We start from the raw sequence: 17,548 nt of genomic DNA on the forward strand, positions 1-17,548 counted from the left end.
CTAAATTATCTAAACTATTTGATAGCATTACAGTAATTATCTACCGCTCTGATGCTGATCTTTACGATAGCAATTGACGAGAAGAATTCATGATTAATTGCAGAATTCCGTTATTTAAGGTTTCTTCTAGAGTGCCTCTTTCAATTGCTTGATTTGTCTTAATATCTCATAAAAGGCTCAAGTTTCGAGTTCAGTGTTTTTCCGTCCAGCCGTTTTAGCCCTAGACCGTCCTCAAGAAACTGTGACACACAGACAGACATAAGCCCATCATCAAGATTTTGATGTTTTTGTTATCAGGGGACGATAAAATGTTGTGATCCATCAAAAACCAGAGATTGACATTTTTGACAAACCTAAAGCTTTCACTCCCAATAGACTATAGGTTATGATGGAGAGGGCGCAAAGCAAGAAGGACTTAGTTCCCACCTTGGCACCAGGATCAGGTAGAATGTTTGCAAGATGGCTGCCACTATATCATTTCATTGGTCAGTTTAATATTTGCCCTATCCTTACTTGTGAAAATGACCCCAAAGTGCTTGAATTCCTCCACCTGAAACACCTGGCCACATTTACTAATAGAGAACAAGCTACTTCTTTCTTTGAGAAATATTAAAATAGTTAACATTCTTTGATCTAATCTGGAATACTGACAACCAAAGGAAAATTTAACATTAAAAGCATGGCACGCAAAGACAAGTTTGTTTATTATTAAAAGTAATTATTTGCCACTAACCAGTTTTCTTGGTGAAGCTCATCTTGTTGTGAAAGCAAATGGTGCAGCACGTCTTGAAGCTGGACAGTGTTTTTCTGAACACAGCACCAGGCAAGAACGGAATGCCATTGGATTTGGCTGACTTCATATTTGTTCTGTTCTGGTTGTCTGGTGTTCACAGGGCCACTTCCCGTAGGACACTTAAAATTAAATACATATTTGAAAACAAAGATCATATAAGAAACAATAAAACGGAAAAGCAGTTTACAAACAAATAACCTTTTTAACATTAATTGGCTTGCTTCAGCATAACAGACCTTGGTGTCTTTCTCCAAAATGAAATAAAAATCTCCAAAAAGCAACCAGCAAACCATATTTTAGGTTTTGAGAGCTATACTGCATACATTTTCATATAGTTTATTTATTTATAGTACTTAATTAACTCAGTAAATGACGGTTCAATAAATTTTAAATTAAAGTGAATGAATCTAAAGGAAAGTTTTGAATAATAAACCAAAAAGGAAATGCAACTGCTTTTTTGTTTTTTAAGACTCGTCAGTCAAATATAATGCTGAATACATGAATATCCATTTATCCATTATCCAACCCACTATATCCTAACTAAAGGGTCACGGGGGGTCTGCTGGAGCCAATCACAGCAAACAAAGAGCACAAGGCAGGAAACAAACCCCGGGCAGGGCGCCAGCCCACCGCAGGGCACACACACAAGCCCACACACCAAGCACACACTAGGGACAATTTAGAATCTACGTGAACATTGTTTTTATTTATTTATTTTTTTTTTTTTAATACCCGGTTCACATGAAGGTAACATTTTGCCCTACCTGCTCCCATAATTTAGTTTCCCCTCCTTGGTTTGTATAAACTGGGTCCAGTCCACAGATGATTTTCCCAGTCTTTAAAATGAACTGCACCACAAAAAGGATGTTTGGAAAATGCTGATAAGAAGCTTCACAGCCGGCAAGAGCTAAAGAAAATAAAAATAAATGAAACACTAGAGTCTCTCATTGTAATTCAGTGACCTTTTTTTTAACATATGCAGAAAGCAGTAAGAAAAGTTGCCATTATATATAAAGATGATGTTTTTACCCAAGGCAACTTACCAGATCAGAAAAGAAATTGTTCAAAGGAATTTTTCCTTTTCCTTTAAAGCGGATAAAGCTTGAAGAAAGCCACACATACAGTAGATGCAAAGATGACTGACGTCGCTAAATTGGCCTGGTGAGAGTATCTGTGTGAGTGAGCCCTGACGGCTCAAATTAGGTCGACTCCTCCGCGTCCAATCCCACCAAACAGGCTCTCATGACCAAAACCTTCCCTTCTATGTTTTAATATGATCTCTGAAACAAATCCTATAAAAGGTCTGACAATCTAAGAGTATTCAGTAGAAACCCTTTAACCTTAAGATGAAAGGCAATATAGAGCTTTCAGCAGACTTCCTGAAAGCGCATTGTAGAAGTAACACAAATGAAGGACTTCATGAAGAGGCATGCAAACTCTATGTCTGTAAGGAAAAAAACACTTCCTTCACTAGCCGCAAAAATGGCTGCAATAGATAGATAGATAGATAGATAGATAGATAGATAGATAGATAGATAGATAGATAGATAGATAGATAGATAGATAGATAGATAGATAGATAGATAGATAGATAGATAGATAGATAGATACTTTATTAATCCCAAGGGGAAATTCACAATAACCTCTGAGATTGGAGGAAAATACGCCCAAAATAAGTCCAAAGGTAAGTGAAAATGAAGTAAAATTGTATGCCAACAGGTACACTCCCTTTAATTTGCAGATTTTCAAGAAGATTGGTTAAATGTTTGTTCTGGAATGACAACTTTGATGCAGCTCCAGGAAAACCAAAATCCCAATAAAGTCACAGGAGAATATGATAGTTGAACACACCTTAAAAAGAGTCAACAAAAAGCAAAATTGAATTAACAGAACTTGTTAAAACATGGCTGTAGTACTAGGGTGTGGTACCGTGTTAACCATTATGAATGTAGTGAGAAGTCAAGCAAAATGACACCTTTTATTGGCTAACTCAAAAGATTACAATATGCAAGCTTTCAAAGCAACTCAGGCCTCATCATTACATCTTGCCTGAAGAAGGGGCCTGAGTTGCCTCGAAGGCTTGCATATTGTAATCTTTTGAGTCCTTATGGTCAGGGTGAACAAGCTGAAATCAAAAGGCAGTTTGCAGCAATTTCTGATTTTCCTAATGTAATCGATGCAGCAGACTGCACACATGTTGAGATAAAGGCACCAACAAAGAATGAAATAGCTTTTGTAAATATAGAGCACTTTCATTCAATTAATATACAACTAATATGTGATGCTCAAATGTGTTGCAAGTCAGTGTGCCTCAACTCACAGTTCCTTTATTTTATCAAACAGTACTGTTTAGTAGCAGACACCAGGGCCATGACTTCTTAGTACCTGTGCCTAATTAATAGGATAGTAGTTACATTTAGTACATTACAAACAACTTCTGTAAACGTTTTTTCACTTGAAAGTGGGTACAACACAAGAGAGGATATACAGTGCATCACTTTTTCCACATTTTGTTATGTTACAGCCTTATTCCAAAATGGATTAAATTAATTTTTTTCACTCCTTAGTAAAAGGCACATGGCAGCCCGTCTGGATTTTGCCAAAAGGCAGCTGAAGGACTCTCAGACCGTGAGAAACAAAATTCTCTGGTCTGATGAGACAAAGATTGAACTCTTTGGTGTGAATGCCAGGCGTCACGTTTGGAGGAAACCAGGCACCGCTCATTACCAGGCCATTACCATCCCTACAGTGAAGCATGGTGGTGGCAGCATCATGCCGTGAAGATGTTTTTCAGCGGCAGGAACTGGGAGACTAGTCAGGATAAAGGGAAAGATGACTGCAGCAATGTACAGAGACATCCTGGATAAAAACCTGCTCCAGAGTGCCCTTGACCTCAGACTGGGGCGACGGTTCATCTTTCAGCAGGACAACGACCCTAAGCACACAGCCAAGATATCAAACGAGTGGCTTCAGGACAACTCTGTGAATGTCCTTGAGTGGCCCAACTAGTGCCCAGACTTGAATCTGATTGAACATCTCTGGAGAGATCTTAAAATGGCTGTGCACCGATGCTTCCCATCCAACCTGATGGAGCTTGAGAGGTGCTGCAAAGAGGAATGGGCGAAACTGGCCAAGGATAGGTGTGCCAAGCTTGTGGCATCGTATTTAAAAAGACTTGAGGCTGTAATTGCTGCCAAAGGTGCATCGACAAAGTATTGAGCAAAGGCTGTGAATACTTATGTACATGTGATTTCTCAGTTTTTTTATTTTTAATAAATTTGCAAAACCTCAAGTAAACTTTTTCACGTTGTCATTATGGGGTGTTGTGTGTAAAATTCTGAGGAAAAAAATGAATTTAATCCATTTTGGAATAAGGCTGTAACATAACAAAATGTGGAAAAAGTGATGCGCTGTGAATACTTTCTGGATGCACTGTATAATGAAAGGCACTAACAGCACATAGTTGGTGACAGAGCAGACCATTACCTGACTAAATGGTAGATGGTGGTGTTTGGACTCATTGGGTGGCACTCTGCTGCTAAGCCCCACAAAAGTTTGCAGCTTTGTGAAGGCACATTTTGATGTTGTAGGTATACTCATCAAAAAAAAGAAACGTCCTCTGACTTTCAACTGTTTTTACTTTCAGTAAACTTAATGTGTAAATATTTGTATGAACACTAAAAGAGTCAACACCATAAGACATAAACTAAAAATGTTTCACAATGTGTCCCTGAATGAAGGGAGGCTCAAAATCAAAAGTACCAATCAGTATCTGGTGTGGCCACCAGCTGCTTGAAGTACTGCAGTGCATCTCCTCCTCATGGACTGGACCAGATTTGTCAGTTCTTGCTGTGAGATGTTACCCCACTCTTCCACCAAGACACCTGCAAGTTCCTGGACATTTCTGGGGGGAATGGCCCTAGCCCTCACCCTGCGATCCAACAGGTCCCAGACGTGCTCAATGGTTTTGAGATCCGGGCTCTTCCACTGCGAGGATGATCAGCTGTCCTTCCTGTCTCCCTGTAGCGCTGTCTTAGGCGTCTCACAGTGCGGACATGGCAATTTATTGCCCTAGCCACATCAGCAGTCCTCATGCCTCCCTGCAGCATGCCTAATGCACGTTCACGCAGATGAGCAGGGACCCTGGGCATCTTTCTTTGGGTGTTTTTCACAGTCGGTAGACAAGTCTCTTTAGTGTCCTGCGTTTTTAGAACTGTGACCTTAAATGCCTACTTTCTGTAAGCTATTAAGGTCTTAACGACCATTCCACAGGTGCATGTTAATTAATTGATTATGGTTAATTGAACATGCATGGAAAACATTGTTTAAACCCTTTACAATGAAGATCTGTAAAGTTATTTGGATTTTTAAAAAATTATTGTTGAAATACACAGTCCTGGAAAAAGGAACGTTTCTATTTTTGCTGAGTATAGAATGTGAAGAGATGTGTATTGACATTTTCTCTGTAAAATGATTTTATTTTTTTGGATGTTCTATAAGAATGGTCCTAATACGTAACAAACCTGCATGTAGAGCCTGCGTCAATTCATGCTGTGTACTGGTGGCATTCTGGGCAATGCATGATGGGACATTGCTATTGCTTTCTCCACTCGGCTGCTCACACTCTTGGTTTTTTCTTTGATTTGTGACTCCAGAAGAGAGAGACCATTACAAAGAATGCTTTTGTATTTCCCCACGTCAGTCAAAAATTCCTCCAGTTCCCATTCACTGAAGTTACGCTTTATGTGTTCTCCCATAGTTTGTACATCATTTGCTCTTCTTTCTATTTTTATTGGCAGTCTGTGGTGCATTAGTACCTACATTTCTTACTCAGGAACATGACCAGATTTAATATGATGATTTGAACATAAATATTCAAAAAAGGCATTTTCATGCTGTATATGGTTACTGACAGGAGGTGACAGGGAGAAGCTAAAAGTGTGAGCACAAGATGATTTCAGCTTTATGAAGGAACTTGGCATGGCACATTCTGTGTGTACATGAGGCGTGAGGAGGTGACAAAAAGGCTGAAAGATGAGGTCTGAGACAAGCCGAGGTCAACGCCAGGGAGACACTCAGAACTGAATGAACAAAGTCAAATTCAGAGGCCAGGAGCAGAGATGCAGTCAAAAACTAAACCCCCACACTAGGACCTTCTTGGTAAAGAAGCTAACTACCACTAAAGCTTTCTATAGTTTTATAGAATACCCACCAAGGGATATCAATCCTGCTGTGCACTGTCATATTTACAGTGAAAGTGAAAATGACTTCACTAATTCTGAATCTCATTTAATGAAAACTGGAGAGTCATGATATGAGGACAAAGTGGCTTCAAGAAAATAAGGAAAACAAGACAATAACACAAAAATCCTTAAGTCAAAAACTAAATGAAAACTAAGGTCAGAAATGAAATTCACATACAGAAAAAACAAACCAGACAAAAAAATAACAATGGTAAAATACTACTGTTTTGTTATGACCATGACCTCACTCAGTGCCACCTTTGCAGCAGTAGTTTCTCGCCCATTACTAGCATGGGATCGGGAGTGTGTTTTTAGTTAGGTTCTGTGTGTCTTCAGCTGCAGTTCATTTACATATGTTAATGTTACCCTCAGATGAAGGAGGAAGAATGGATGTGTTTATCCACTTAATCCTCATCCATCTGTTTGCCGTTCAAGCGCCTCAAAATTTTTATGTGTGTGTTCATTGAGGGCTAAAACATTTCTGATTCTAAATCTGTCTGAAAGTAAGGGATGCTATCAGTTGCTTTGATAGCTGTCTATTTCATGCATTTTCTGTTTTCTCTAGACCAGCACTTACTGTATATACTGTTTTTGTTCAACTTGATCTTTTTCCAATCAGGGCATTAAATTATTTAACCAAACTTCTCTGGTGGTGTCAAAGAGGAATGAGTTTCAGCTGCCTATCAAATTACAGTGAACAAAGAGGACTGCATAAGTGGTCTTGCTGTGTGCGACTTAAGGGTAACTTGCTGTGTTCTTCATATTTATTTTGCAAAAGACTTCTTTTTTAGGGTCTGTTTTGATTAGTTTGGTTTTGATCAGAGCTTTGAATTCTTCAACTACAAATCTTGCACCAGCCTCTAGCTCTTTAAATTAGTCCTACTTCTGTCTGCAACTGTTAAACTTTTTTTGGTGTATTTTTTGTCACACTCACTCTACTTTATCTAGTTGCCTGGGCTTATAAAATGTAAAAAGGGGGATGTGTTGAACTACAATAGCAGTCAATCCTAAAAGATTGGTAAGAGTATGGGGTTTGGGGCATCTTGTCAAAGTCCACATACAGTCAGGTCCATAAGTATTTGGAGAGTAGCACAATTTTCATAATTTTGGCTCTGTATGCCACCACAACAGATTTGAAATAAAGCAATCAAGATGTGACTGAAGCATAGACTTTCAGCTTTAATTCAAGAGATTTAATAAAAATATTGTATGAACTGTCTAGAAAAAACATACATTTTTATACTTGGTCCCATTATTTTTAGGGGCTCAGAAGTATTTGGACAAACTAACATAATCATACATATAACGATCATTTTCAATATTTGGTTTAAAATCCTTTACAGTTGATGACTGCCTGAAGTCTGGAACCCATGGCCATTTCCAAGTGCTGTGTTTCCTAGTGATGTTTTGCTAGGCCTTTACTGCAGCTGTCTTCAGTTGCTGCTTGTTCATTGGACTTTTTGCCATCAGTTTTGTCTTCAGCAAGTGAAATGCATGTCCAGTTGGGTTGAGGTCAGTTGATTGACTTGACTTTTGAAGAACATTCCACTTCTTTGCTTTGAATTGCACTTGGTCTGTTTTTGCAGTATGTTTTGGCTCATTGTCCATCTCTACTGTGAAGTGTCATCCTATTAGTTGACCAAATCTGAGCAGACAGTATAGCCATGTACACTTCAGAATTCATCATGTTACTTCTGCCAGCAGTCATATCATCAATAAACACTAGTGTCTGACCCATACACGATCATGCCAAAAAACTGCCTCCACCACGTTTCACTGATGATGTGGTATTCATCTTCTCCATACTCTTCTCTTTCCAAAATTCTGGTACATATTGATCTTAGTTTCCTTTGTCCAAAGAACATTCAATTCTTCCAGAACTGGACAGGCTTTTATAAAATGTTTTCTCGCAAAGTCTAATCTGTCCTTCCTATGCTTGAGGTGTACCACTGGTTTGCAGCTTGTGGTAAACTCTCTGTCTTTACTTTCATGAAGTCCTTCTCTTGATTATAGACTTTGCCAATGATAGGTCTACCTCCCAGACAGTGTTCTTGGTTTGAGTAAATGTTGTGAAGGGGTTCTTCACCAAGGACAGAATTCTGCAATCATCTAACACAGTTTTCATCTGTGGTTTTCCAGACCTTCTGGTGTTGCTGAGTAAACCAGTGTGTTCCTTCATTTTAAGAATGTACCAAATGGTTGATTTGACCACTCCTGGTGTTTGTGCTTTCTCTCTAAATGGTTTGTTTTGTTTTCTCAGTCTAATGATGGCCTGCTTTTATTTGCATGGACAGCTCTTTGGACCTCATATTAAGAGTTAACAGCTGCAGCTTCCAAATGCAAATTCCACACTTGGAATCAATTCCAGACCTTCCACCTGCTTAATAGTTAATGAAATAATAATGAAACTGCTCACATCTGGCTATGGAAGAGCTTGTTAGTCAAATGTGTACACTTTTGAGCCCCTGGAAATGGGAGGGCTATGCAGAAAAATGGCTGTCATTCCCAAATGGCTCATACAATATTTTTGGTAAACCTCTTAAATTAAAGCAGAAAGTCTACATTTCAATCACATAAGGATTGTTTTTGTTTCATATCCTTTGTGATGGCATACAGAGCCAAAATTATGAAAATTGTGTCATAAGAGTGTGATAAGATATACATGGTGATGTGTGATTTTAAATAAATAATCAGGTCAAAGAGCGTGCAAGCTCCAAACAGGAGTGGGTGTGCACATATAGGAGCCCCTCTGGGGTTGTTTGGGGTGCTTGGCTGATTGCTCATTGACGTGCAAGTGTAAGCAGGACAGTCAGGTGCCTCATTCACACCTCGGACTGACAAAAGGATAGCACCTGAATGCAATCTGACAGTATAAGAGGAGCCTGCATGTAAGAAGGGAACTGAGGAAACAGAATCAGATTAGATGAGAGCAATGGAAGACCATGAATAAGAGTTTTAGGTGCCTGAGCAGAGCCAGCGAGAGAAACAAGACAGATGGAGTAGCCACACAGAGGACCCAATGTTTGGGCAAATCGTCCCTGTTGATTCATTGGAGGAGGACAGCCGATCCTGAGTAGTCTGGCAGACACTGATGGAGACAGCCAAGATGAGAGTCGGTAAAGCAGACTGCAGCTGCTGTGTGAGCTGTGGGTGAGCTGGGGAGACAGAAAGGGAGTAATGCTGGGCTCAGTTAAGGACCCGATGACAGTGTTTTATACTGGTTTTACTTTTGGACTATTTATTTGTTTTATTTTTTTAACTCAAAGACAAACAGTTATTTAAATATTGATATTTTTTTTGCCTATTGTTTTTAGATAGCATCTACCATCTAGTTTTGCTTACTTAAAGCTTTTTTTTTATCATTGCTTTTTTTCTGTTTTGGGTGTATTTTCATGATTCAGTTTTGTTTTTGTACTCTCTCTTTACTTAGTAAATGAAAGAATTAATTGTTTTTTTTTCTTGTGCCAGTGGTTTTATAGCTCCCCTTACCTTTACTTTATATTTGTAGACTTCAGAACTTATTAAAAGTTAAGCACAAGGACTCCTTTTGACATTTCAGTTCTTTTTCTTATTGTGAGTCCCATATCATTGAACCTGCTGAATAATGTCTTTTTAAAGAGCTTTACAGATCAGAAAGCAGATTATGCCAGTCCAGCTCATTTATAATGCCATATCTGAAAACTGACACAAAAGCTTGTTTATTTCAACTATGGTCAGCAGGGAAGTTAAAAATTCAATTGTATAATCTGAAATAATTTTGACAGATTTGTAGAAAACTGTAAGTTGCCATTACTTTCTACACTTTAATGCAAATAAAACAAAGAGCAAAGAGCAAAATCTGCTACTGAATTAACAAATAAATCTAAACATTTATTTGAAAGGAGATGTGTTCCTCAACAGCTGGACTGAATAGTCTTAATAGGTCATGTCTGCTCTGCTAAACTTAGCAGACATACTTTGAATCAAGGACCAGGACATGAAGTGTAGGCCAGGAAACAGGAATTCCAGCCAACCTTTTGTTAAACCAAAACACAACCCCAAATTGTAGTCAAAATAATGTTGGCAAAGAACCGAATGCCAGGACCGGGAATGTAGAAAAACAGATTGCTAAGCATCAAAAGAATTATCTGAGATAAAGAGAAACCTTCATACTGTTGCACTGCTAACATCTCCTATAAGGACACTGTAATAATAGACATCACAAAATGATGACGGCCATAAAAAAATAAAATGGAGTTGGGAAAAGAAGGGAATATATTCAAACAATGTTAAAATGATGATGAAACAGAAAACTAACTTTAGAATTTCCTTCCACAAATAATGAGTAAGAAATATACCTTCAAAAAGAAGTAAAAAAATATGTAAAACTAATCACAACAAAGCCACTTTTTTCAACTAATAGCTTCTCTAGCTGCTTTGAAGTGACTATTGGCGCTTTTCCACTGCATAGTACAGCACAGCACGGTTCAGTACAGCTCAGTTCGGCTCAGTTCGGCTCGGTTTGCGTTTCGACTGCAGTTTAGTACCGCTTTAGAGTGGGCGGGATTATTCACGTGTCGTTATAGTTGTGCCGCCTCTACTGCCGTGACACCGTGGAACTTTTACAATAACACGCAGACAACGACAACACTTTAGCTCGACGACGCGCAAGGGTAAGCATCTAAAAAAAGCACATCACTAGCTAACTTTTATCACTGTTGCAAAGCATAAAATGAACTTAACTGCCAGTGTAACATTAAAATGCTGATTCTGTATATTACAGATCTTGCACATTTTGCAAAAAAGTCGCCGCAACAGACCATCTGTTTGGACATTTAACCGTGCTTCAGAGTGGTGGGATTTGATTGTTCCCGGTTTTACAAACACTCAGTGGCTGGAGAACTTTCGAATGTCTGAAGAAACATTCATCCACTTATGCAACAAACTGCATCCAGCGATGGAGAGACAGGACACAAACTTCCGCGTGTGTGTACCTAAAAGAAAAGAATAGTCAGTGACGCAGTAATGACGATTTTGTCCGGCCAATTAGTGACCAGCAGAGTTTACACGTCACGTTTTGGTAACGGTTCGGCGCTTGGAACCTCGGCTGAGGTGGTACTAAAAAAAGGACCCGGTACCAGGTACTGTTCCCAGTGGAAAACGCCCCAAAAGTGAGCTGAACTGAACCGTGTCGTGCCGTACTATGCAGTGGAAAAGCGCCATTAGGTGGCCGTGCTTTGGCTATTTGTCAATATTTTGAAGAGTGCTGACTTGGTTCTTCCCATTGAATGTTTTCTATTTTTAAATCTCATGTTACGGTTTACCTGTTCTCTGGCACCTGTTTTATTTTGTTTTGATTTGTTTTTTAGATTGCTAGCTTTTTTTACTGTATTTTTGCCTTTTGCATTTTTTTTTGCTATTTTTGCTTGATTGTAATTCACTCTTGCTCTGTCTAGATTAATCTTTTGGATGTTTGTTAGCTGTAAACTTCCAAGCTTCCACTTCATCATTTATATCTGAGCACTGTTTGTTTGACCTCTGGTTATACCCGTAATCTGGATGTGAAAAGATGTGGATGAAAAATTGAGGGTTATTATTTTAAAATTATGCTCAATGTCAGTGGGTCCCTATTGATTGAAAATTATGTATAGGGGATTTACAGCAAATAAAAAAAATAAGATTTTTTTTTATTTTATTTTATTTTACAATCAAAAAAAATATTTTTAATGTATTGGCTTAGAAGCAAAATGCTATTAAATGAGAATGTGACGTGGTGACGTGTTTGGCCAGCTATTCCTGAGTGCATGCAGAAGCACCTTCAATTAAAATATCAGAGTCGAGTGAAGTAAAGTATTTATTACCTCTGTAGAGGATTAGCTACATTATGTCTCCTCCTGCTGTTTTTTTTTTAATTTGCTCAAGTGTTATTTCTGCAAACAATTAGAATAGTTATGCTCATCTCAGTCAAATAGATTAATATTTTTGTGTGAATTAAAATTAGGGCAGTAATGCAAATAGACTGTATATTTCAAGAGGTGTTACACTGAATATTTATTTTCCTTGCCTATTAACAGGCAAAAGCACATTAGCACTAACTACATTTTAACAGCTATTCAAACAATGAAGGATTTATTATAGAGGCAGATATGAAAATGGGTTACAGGTTAATTGCTGCAAGGCAGCTGATGGATAACATTGGAACTTTAAAATACTGGCAGGTCAGGTGGGGGCATTCTGCATGAAAGATAAAACTTTTATAGTTTACGACTAAGTTGGCAGGTAAATGGAATGCAGTGGTCATCATTACTGCAACTTGCTGAACTAAAAAGACCTCAAACACAAACACTAAATCGTGAATTGTGAATGGAGGGAAAATGACTAGTGCAATTAAAACCTGAAGATGTGGACACAGACCTGCTCAAGACGCTTCACTCAGTGCAGGCAACGCAGCTCCTTAGAGGTCTGATTTGGAAGTGAACACGCTTAGACAGGAGAAGCAGTGAACGTGTCTGGGGACATTTTGACTGACTGAGCTCCTTATAAAAACAAGCCACCAGCAAAAATTATGAAAGCACTGAAACAGAAGGTAACATGGATACAAGAGCAAGGGATTATGCAGAAATATCTACAATACATGCCCTGAAGGCTTTAGGCTCTGCTTAAAACAAAAGAAAAAGATTAATTTGCATGTACAGAATTGTAATTTATATCTCTTTATTGTAATGTATGATGCGTCTAAAAACACCTCTTTCTAATATGCAGATAGATAGATAGATAGATAGATAGATAGATAGATAGATAGATAGATAGATAGATAGATAGATAGATAGATAGATAGATAGATAGATAGATAGGGAAAGTGCTATACCAAATAGATAGATAGATAGATAGATAGATAGATAGATAGATAGATAGATAGATAGATAGATAGATAGATAGATAGATAGATAGATAGAACTGAAAGGAACAAGAGTTATTATTCACCTCTGAACATTATAATGCAGTTTGTTCAAAAAAAGTTTTTCTCTGCATCTTGAAAACTGATATGAGCTAAAAATGAAAGACCCTGTATTGCATACAAGTTGATAAAAATAAAAGGCATTGTACAGTGTCTATAAAAAGAATTCACCCCATAGAAGTTTAACATTTTATTATTATACAACACCAAACTACAATGCATTTAATTAACATTTTGTAACATTGATCAGCAGAACGAGACTCTTAAACATCAAAGTGAAAACCGATGTCTACAAAATGGCCTAAATTAATGACAAATATAAAACACATAATTATTGATCACATAAGTATTCAGCCCCTGCACATCAGTATTTAGTAGATGCACCTTTGGCAGCCATGACAGCCCTGAGTCAGTGTACACAGGTCTCTCAGCTTTGCGCACATGGACACTGCAGTTTCTTCTCATTCTTCTTTGTGAAACAGCTCAAGCTCTGTCAGGTTATATGGGGATTAGAAGTGAACACCTTTTCTAAAGTCCAGCTGTAAATTTTCACTGGGTTTAGATCTGGACTCTGACTCAGCCACTCCAGGACATTCACATTGTTGTTTCAAAGCCGTTTCTGTGGATCTTTAGCTTTATGCTTGGGGTTGTTGTCTTGCTGGTAAACAGATCTGTTAAGGTGTAGGTTTCTTTCAGGCTGCATCAGGATTTCCCCCAGGATTTGTTGCATTTTGTTGTATTTCTTTTCCCCTCTACCTTCACAAGATTTCCAGGGTTTTCTACAGAAACTCATCCTCACAGCATAAAGTTGCCACCACCATGTGCCATAGTGAGGACTGTGTGCATTTGATATTGTGAATTGTGTCATTTAGTCTGATGGCCAAAAATATGAATTTTGATCTCATCAGACCACAGAAACCTTTTTCAGTGGGCTTCAGAGGTTTACATGTGCGATATTTTAACAACAGCTTTCTCTTTGTCACTCTCCCATAAAGCTGCGACTGGTGAAGTACCCGGACACAGCATAGTCTTTCGAATCTTGGCCTCTGTAGCTTGTATCCCTTTCAGAGTTCTCATTGGTTTCTTGGTGGCCTCCCTCACTAGTTTTCGTCTTGTAGGATCAGTTTTGGTGAACGGCCTGCTCTAACAGATTTACAGCAGTGCCATACACATTCCCTTTCTTAATGATTGACTTGACTAGACTCCAATGGATTTTCAGGAATTTGAATGTTTTTTGACTTCATTCTCTGCCTTGTGCTTTTTAATCACCTTTTCACAGACTTTCTTGGAGTGTTCATTTCACTATAAATTAGACTTTCATGTTAAGCTGTATTTATACTGCAATCAGGTGAAATCCTCTGACACCTCTGACCATAGACAGATAATTTCCATTGAACCAAGCGTGTGAGTTCTACAACTAATTGGTTGCACCAGTGAGGATTTAGGTGTTTCATATTAAAGGAGGAGAATAATTTTGCATTTTATATTTGACAACTTTGCAGTGATCTGTTTTCATTTTGACATAAAAGAGTCTTTTTCTGTTGATCAATGTCAAAAAAGCAAAAATAAATCCACTGTGATTCAGTGCTGTGAAGCAATTAAATGGGGACATTTCCAAGGATGAAAACTTTTTTATACTGTAGGTACTACATAATAGATAGGTCTTCCCTGGATTGCTAGATGGCAGTCCCACAGAGTGCTGCAGTGCCACAGATTCCCACAGGGCACCCTCAGACTTGTAGTTCTGTTGGGTTTAGAGGGTGCTGTCAGGGGGTGCTGCAGGGACTTAGAGAGCCCTGCTTCATCAGGCTCCTACATTACCCAGTAGTGCTTCCGGACCAAGCCTACGGGACATTGGAAGTACTCGCAGGTATTAAATAAAAGGAGCCAGCTGCCATAGTTCCAGGAGCTTGCTGGAGGAGGAGTGGAGGAGGAAGTAGAGACAAGAAAAGAGAGAAGAAGAAAAGAAAGTGTTGTGTGCTTTATTTGTACTGTGTTGTGAAGGTGGAAAACAGTTTTGGAAGCGTTTCCCACAGAAATTAAAGCCTGTGTGTTCTTGGACTTTTGTCTTGTGTCTGTCTGTGTTGGGTTTGGGGAGCTGCGGCCACAACAGAGAAAGATTCACTTGTATGTACAGAATTATAATTCATATCTAAATTTTGTAATATAATTTGCCTGAAAATGATTTTCTTACTATGAAAGGTAGAGAGAGACTGATATGATAAAGATGAAAATGAAAGACCCTATATAGTTCATTCTTAGTTTTGTACACTGCTTGGATTTGTTCCTTTTAAATAAAAGCACTGTTTGCTCTTTGTACCTTCCCCTTGTTTCATATGGTGTCCTCATTGTCCAGCTCATCCGGTTACATTACTGACGGTGTCAGGTGTCAGATTCAAGAGGCTCCCAAAAGTAAGAATGGAGCATGGAGCAAGAACCCGCATCATCACAAGGACCATTAGGAACTGAGTAGTAGAGGAGCTAAGGACACATGAAGGATCACACCGATAAAGAACATGAGCAAGATATGAAGTTATTCTGGAAACGCCATAAGCAGGTAGTAAACATAAAGAAGTCCACAAAAGCCTAAGTGAAAAAAACCTTGCAGTACACGTGTATGATCTTATGTCTACTTGCTATGTATTGAGCAAAGAAAAAGGGATTCTGGTACAACAGATAAATAGTAAATTGATGTCAACATGTATATTAAACAGTAACACTTTCAGTAAATGCTGGGTTGTTATATGCTTTGTCTGTTGTTCGTATTCTACTGTTGTCACTAGTTTATGGGAGACAAGCAAGTAAAGCTCATTGTATTGTACACTTAAACTGAAATGTGTCTAATTACAGCATTACTAGTCCACATTGATCCACATAAGAACTGTGTAAGTTTACATTGCCACCATTTACTTTATAGCCATTGCATGTAAGGCTATGGTTCTGTAGTTATTCCACACTGTAAACCCAGAACTTTAAAGTCTAGCAAACATGTGCATCCATTGTCAGGGTTTCACTTTTTAGGCAGGGATTGCAAAGGGCATAAAACAGAGGCAACACACTGAATCCTGCTGAACAGAATACACATACAAACTTTAAATAATAAATAAACTTTCTCATGTTTATTTCAAAATTTCATTCAGGAAATTTGGCAATATGTGGTTGCTTAGGGCCATAAGTTTTATCAGCAAGATCAGCAGGACATTCTAAAATGCTGTGTTGAGCTCCAGTGATATTTTTGTCACTTCCATCTGTCACAGTTTACAACAATGATGTGCAAGGAGCATTGTTGTTAGTGTTAGTCAGTTCAGCATTCAACAGAGGAACACAGAAAGAACGATCATTCTCGTGTGCATGTCTGCTTTGTAAATGTGTCAAATATCCAACTGTTGTGGTTTCCTTAATATTACTGAAAGACTTTGAATACCAATAGTTCTGCTGGCATAAACGTAACTATGCAGCTTTGATCAATGGATGTGTTGGATTAGATTGCTAAGTGTATGATGCAGTTTGTTGCATGTTAGATGCTGATTTACCATATATATTGGAATAAAGTTTAGAAGTGGTTACAAGTGTTTATGGTCTGAGATCGATCACTCGAGTCTTTCTGATGCAACACTAAACAGCCACACAGTGAGATACATTATGTTATATGACAAGAGCTTTTATGAAAACATGACATTAGAAAATAAATGTATCATTACTACAGTATTACATATGTACATCTTACTGACAAATGTTGCACCTCTCTTGACCATTCCAACCCCTGCTTATGAGTGCATTATATTTTACAGAGCTCGATTGGCATGAAAATTAAATGACATTGTTAAGCTCTGACTTTCTACTAATATTGAGAGTCACAGTTTGAATTGCAATGTCAACAAAAATTGCATTACACAGATATTATTATGAAATAAGATAAAAATAAATATTTAGTAACATTTTAATATGAAATGCTAAAAAATTGACTACTATACCTTGTAAGTAATTAAGTAGGCTGTGTCGATTGTTTTGAAATCCATCTTGGTGTCCAGCCAAATGCAAAATGAGAAGTCTTAGGAAGACAAAGTAACCAAGCTATTGAAAAAGAAGAATGAAGATACACAGTATGGCTCTGTGGGACCAAAGCCCAATGGAGCTGCAAATCAGATTGCTCTCTAACAAGAATGAACCTTCAGCAGAAGTGACATTGGCAAAGGCTTCTTTGATCATTAATCAGGAGGCATGAAGCACTCCTGGAAAGCCCTAATTTACAACACTTCACTGCCTTATACGAGATGACCCTTGGGTAAATATTCTCTTGCTCCCTCCTTTATGTGCTGCCCTTCTTGTACAAATTAGAAATGGGGGCCCACAGCTTTCCCTTTCTAGGAGGTATTTATCTCAGGAGCACTAAAGAGGGTTGCCTGCTTATCCTAAGTGATGGGTGTCCTGATATTCTGAAGGGACACTCCTTGAGTCTCTTGTTCCTCCCACTAGTGAACTATTCCTCCATGTCCTGCAGCTTCAAAGCTGACTGATGAATTGTGAAACTCAACCTTTTCCGAGGTTGGGCCCCTTACCCGGCTGGGATGCCTA

The 17,548-nt window shown here is 38.4% G+C and overlaps 1 protein-coding gene across 2 annotated transcripts in view; it reads right to left on the bottom strand.

Moving 5' to 3' along the window:
- tmem232 (transmembrane protein 232) overlaps positions 1-17,548 on the bottom strand; it is a 196,478-nt gene that overhangs the window by 147,692 nt on the left and 31,238 nt on the right. Inside the window, exons 6-8 of one of the 2 annotated variants that reach the window (XM_039759416.1) lie at positions 16,948-17,047; positions 1,558-1,700; positions 734-912 (exon numbers count right to left, since the gene is read on the bottom strand). In XM_039759416.1, coding sequence (XP_039615350.1) covers positions 734-912; positions 1,558-1,700; positions 16,948-17,047 — 422 coding nt within the window. The remainder of the gene's footprint in view (positions 1-733; positions 913-1,557; positions 1,701-16,947; positions 17,048-17,548) is intronic. The other variant, XM_039759417.1, reaches the window with a different exon arrangement.

Source organism: Polypterus senegalus, chromosome 7 (genome assembly GCF_016835505.1).
Source record: "Polypterus senegalus isolate Bchr_013 chromosome 7, ASM1683550v1, whole genome shotgun sequence".
Taxonomy (NCBI): domain Eukaryota; kingdom Metazoa; phylum Chordata; class Cladistia; order Polypteriformes; family Polypteridae; genus Polypterus; species Polypterus senegalus.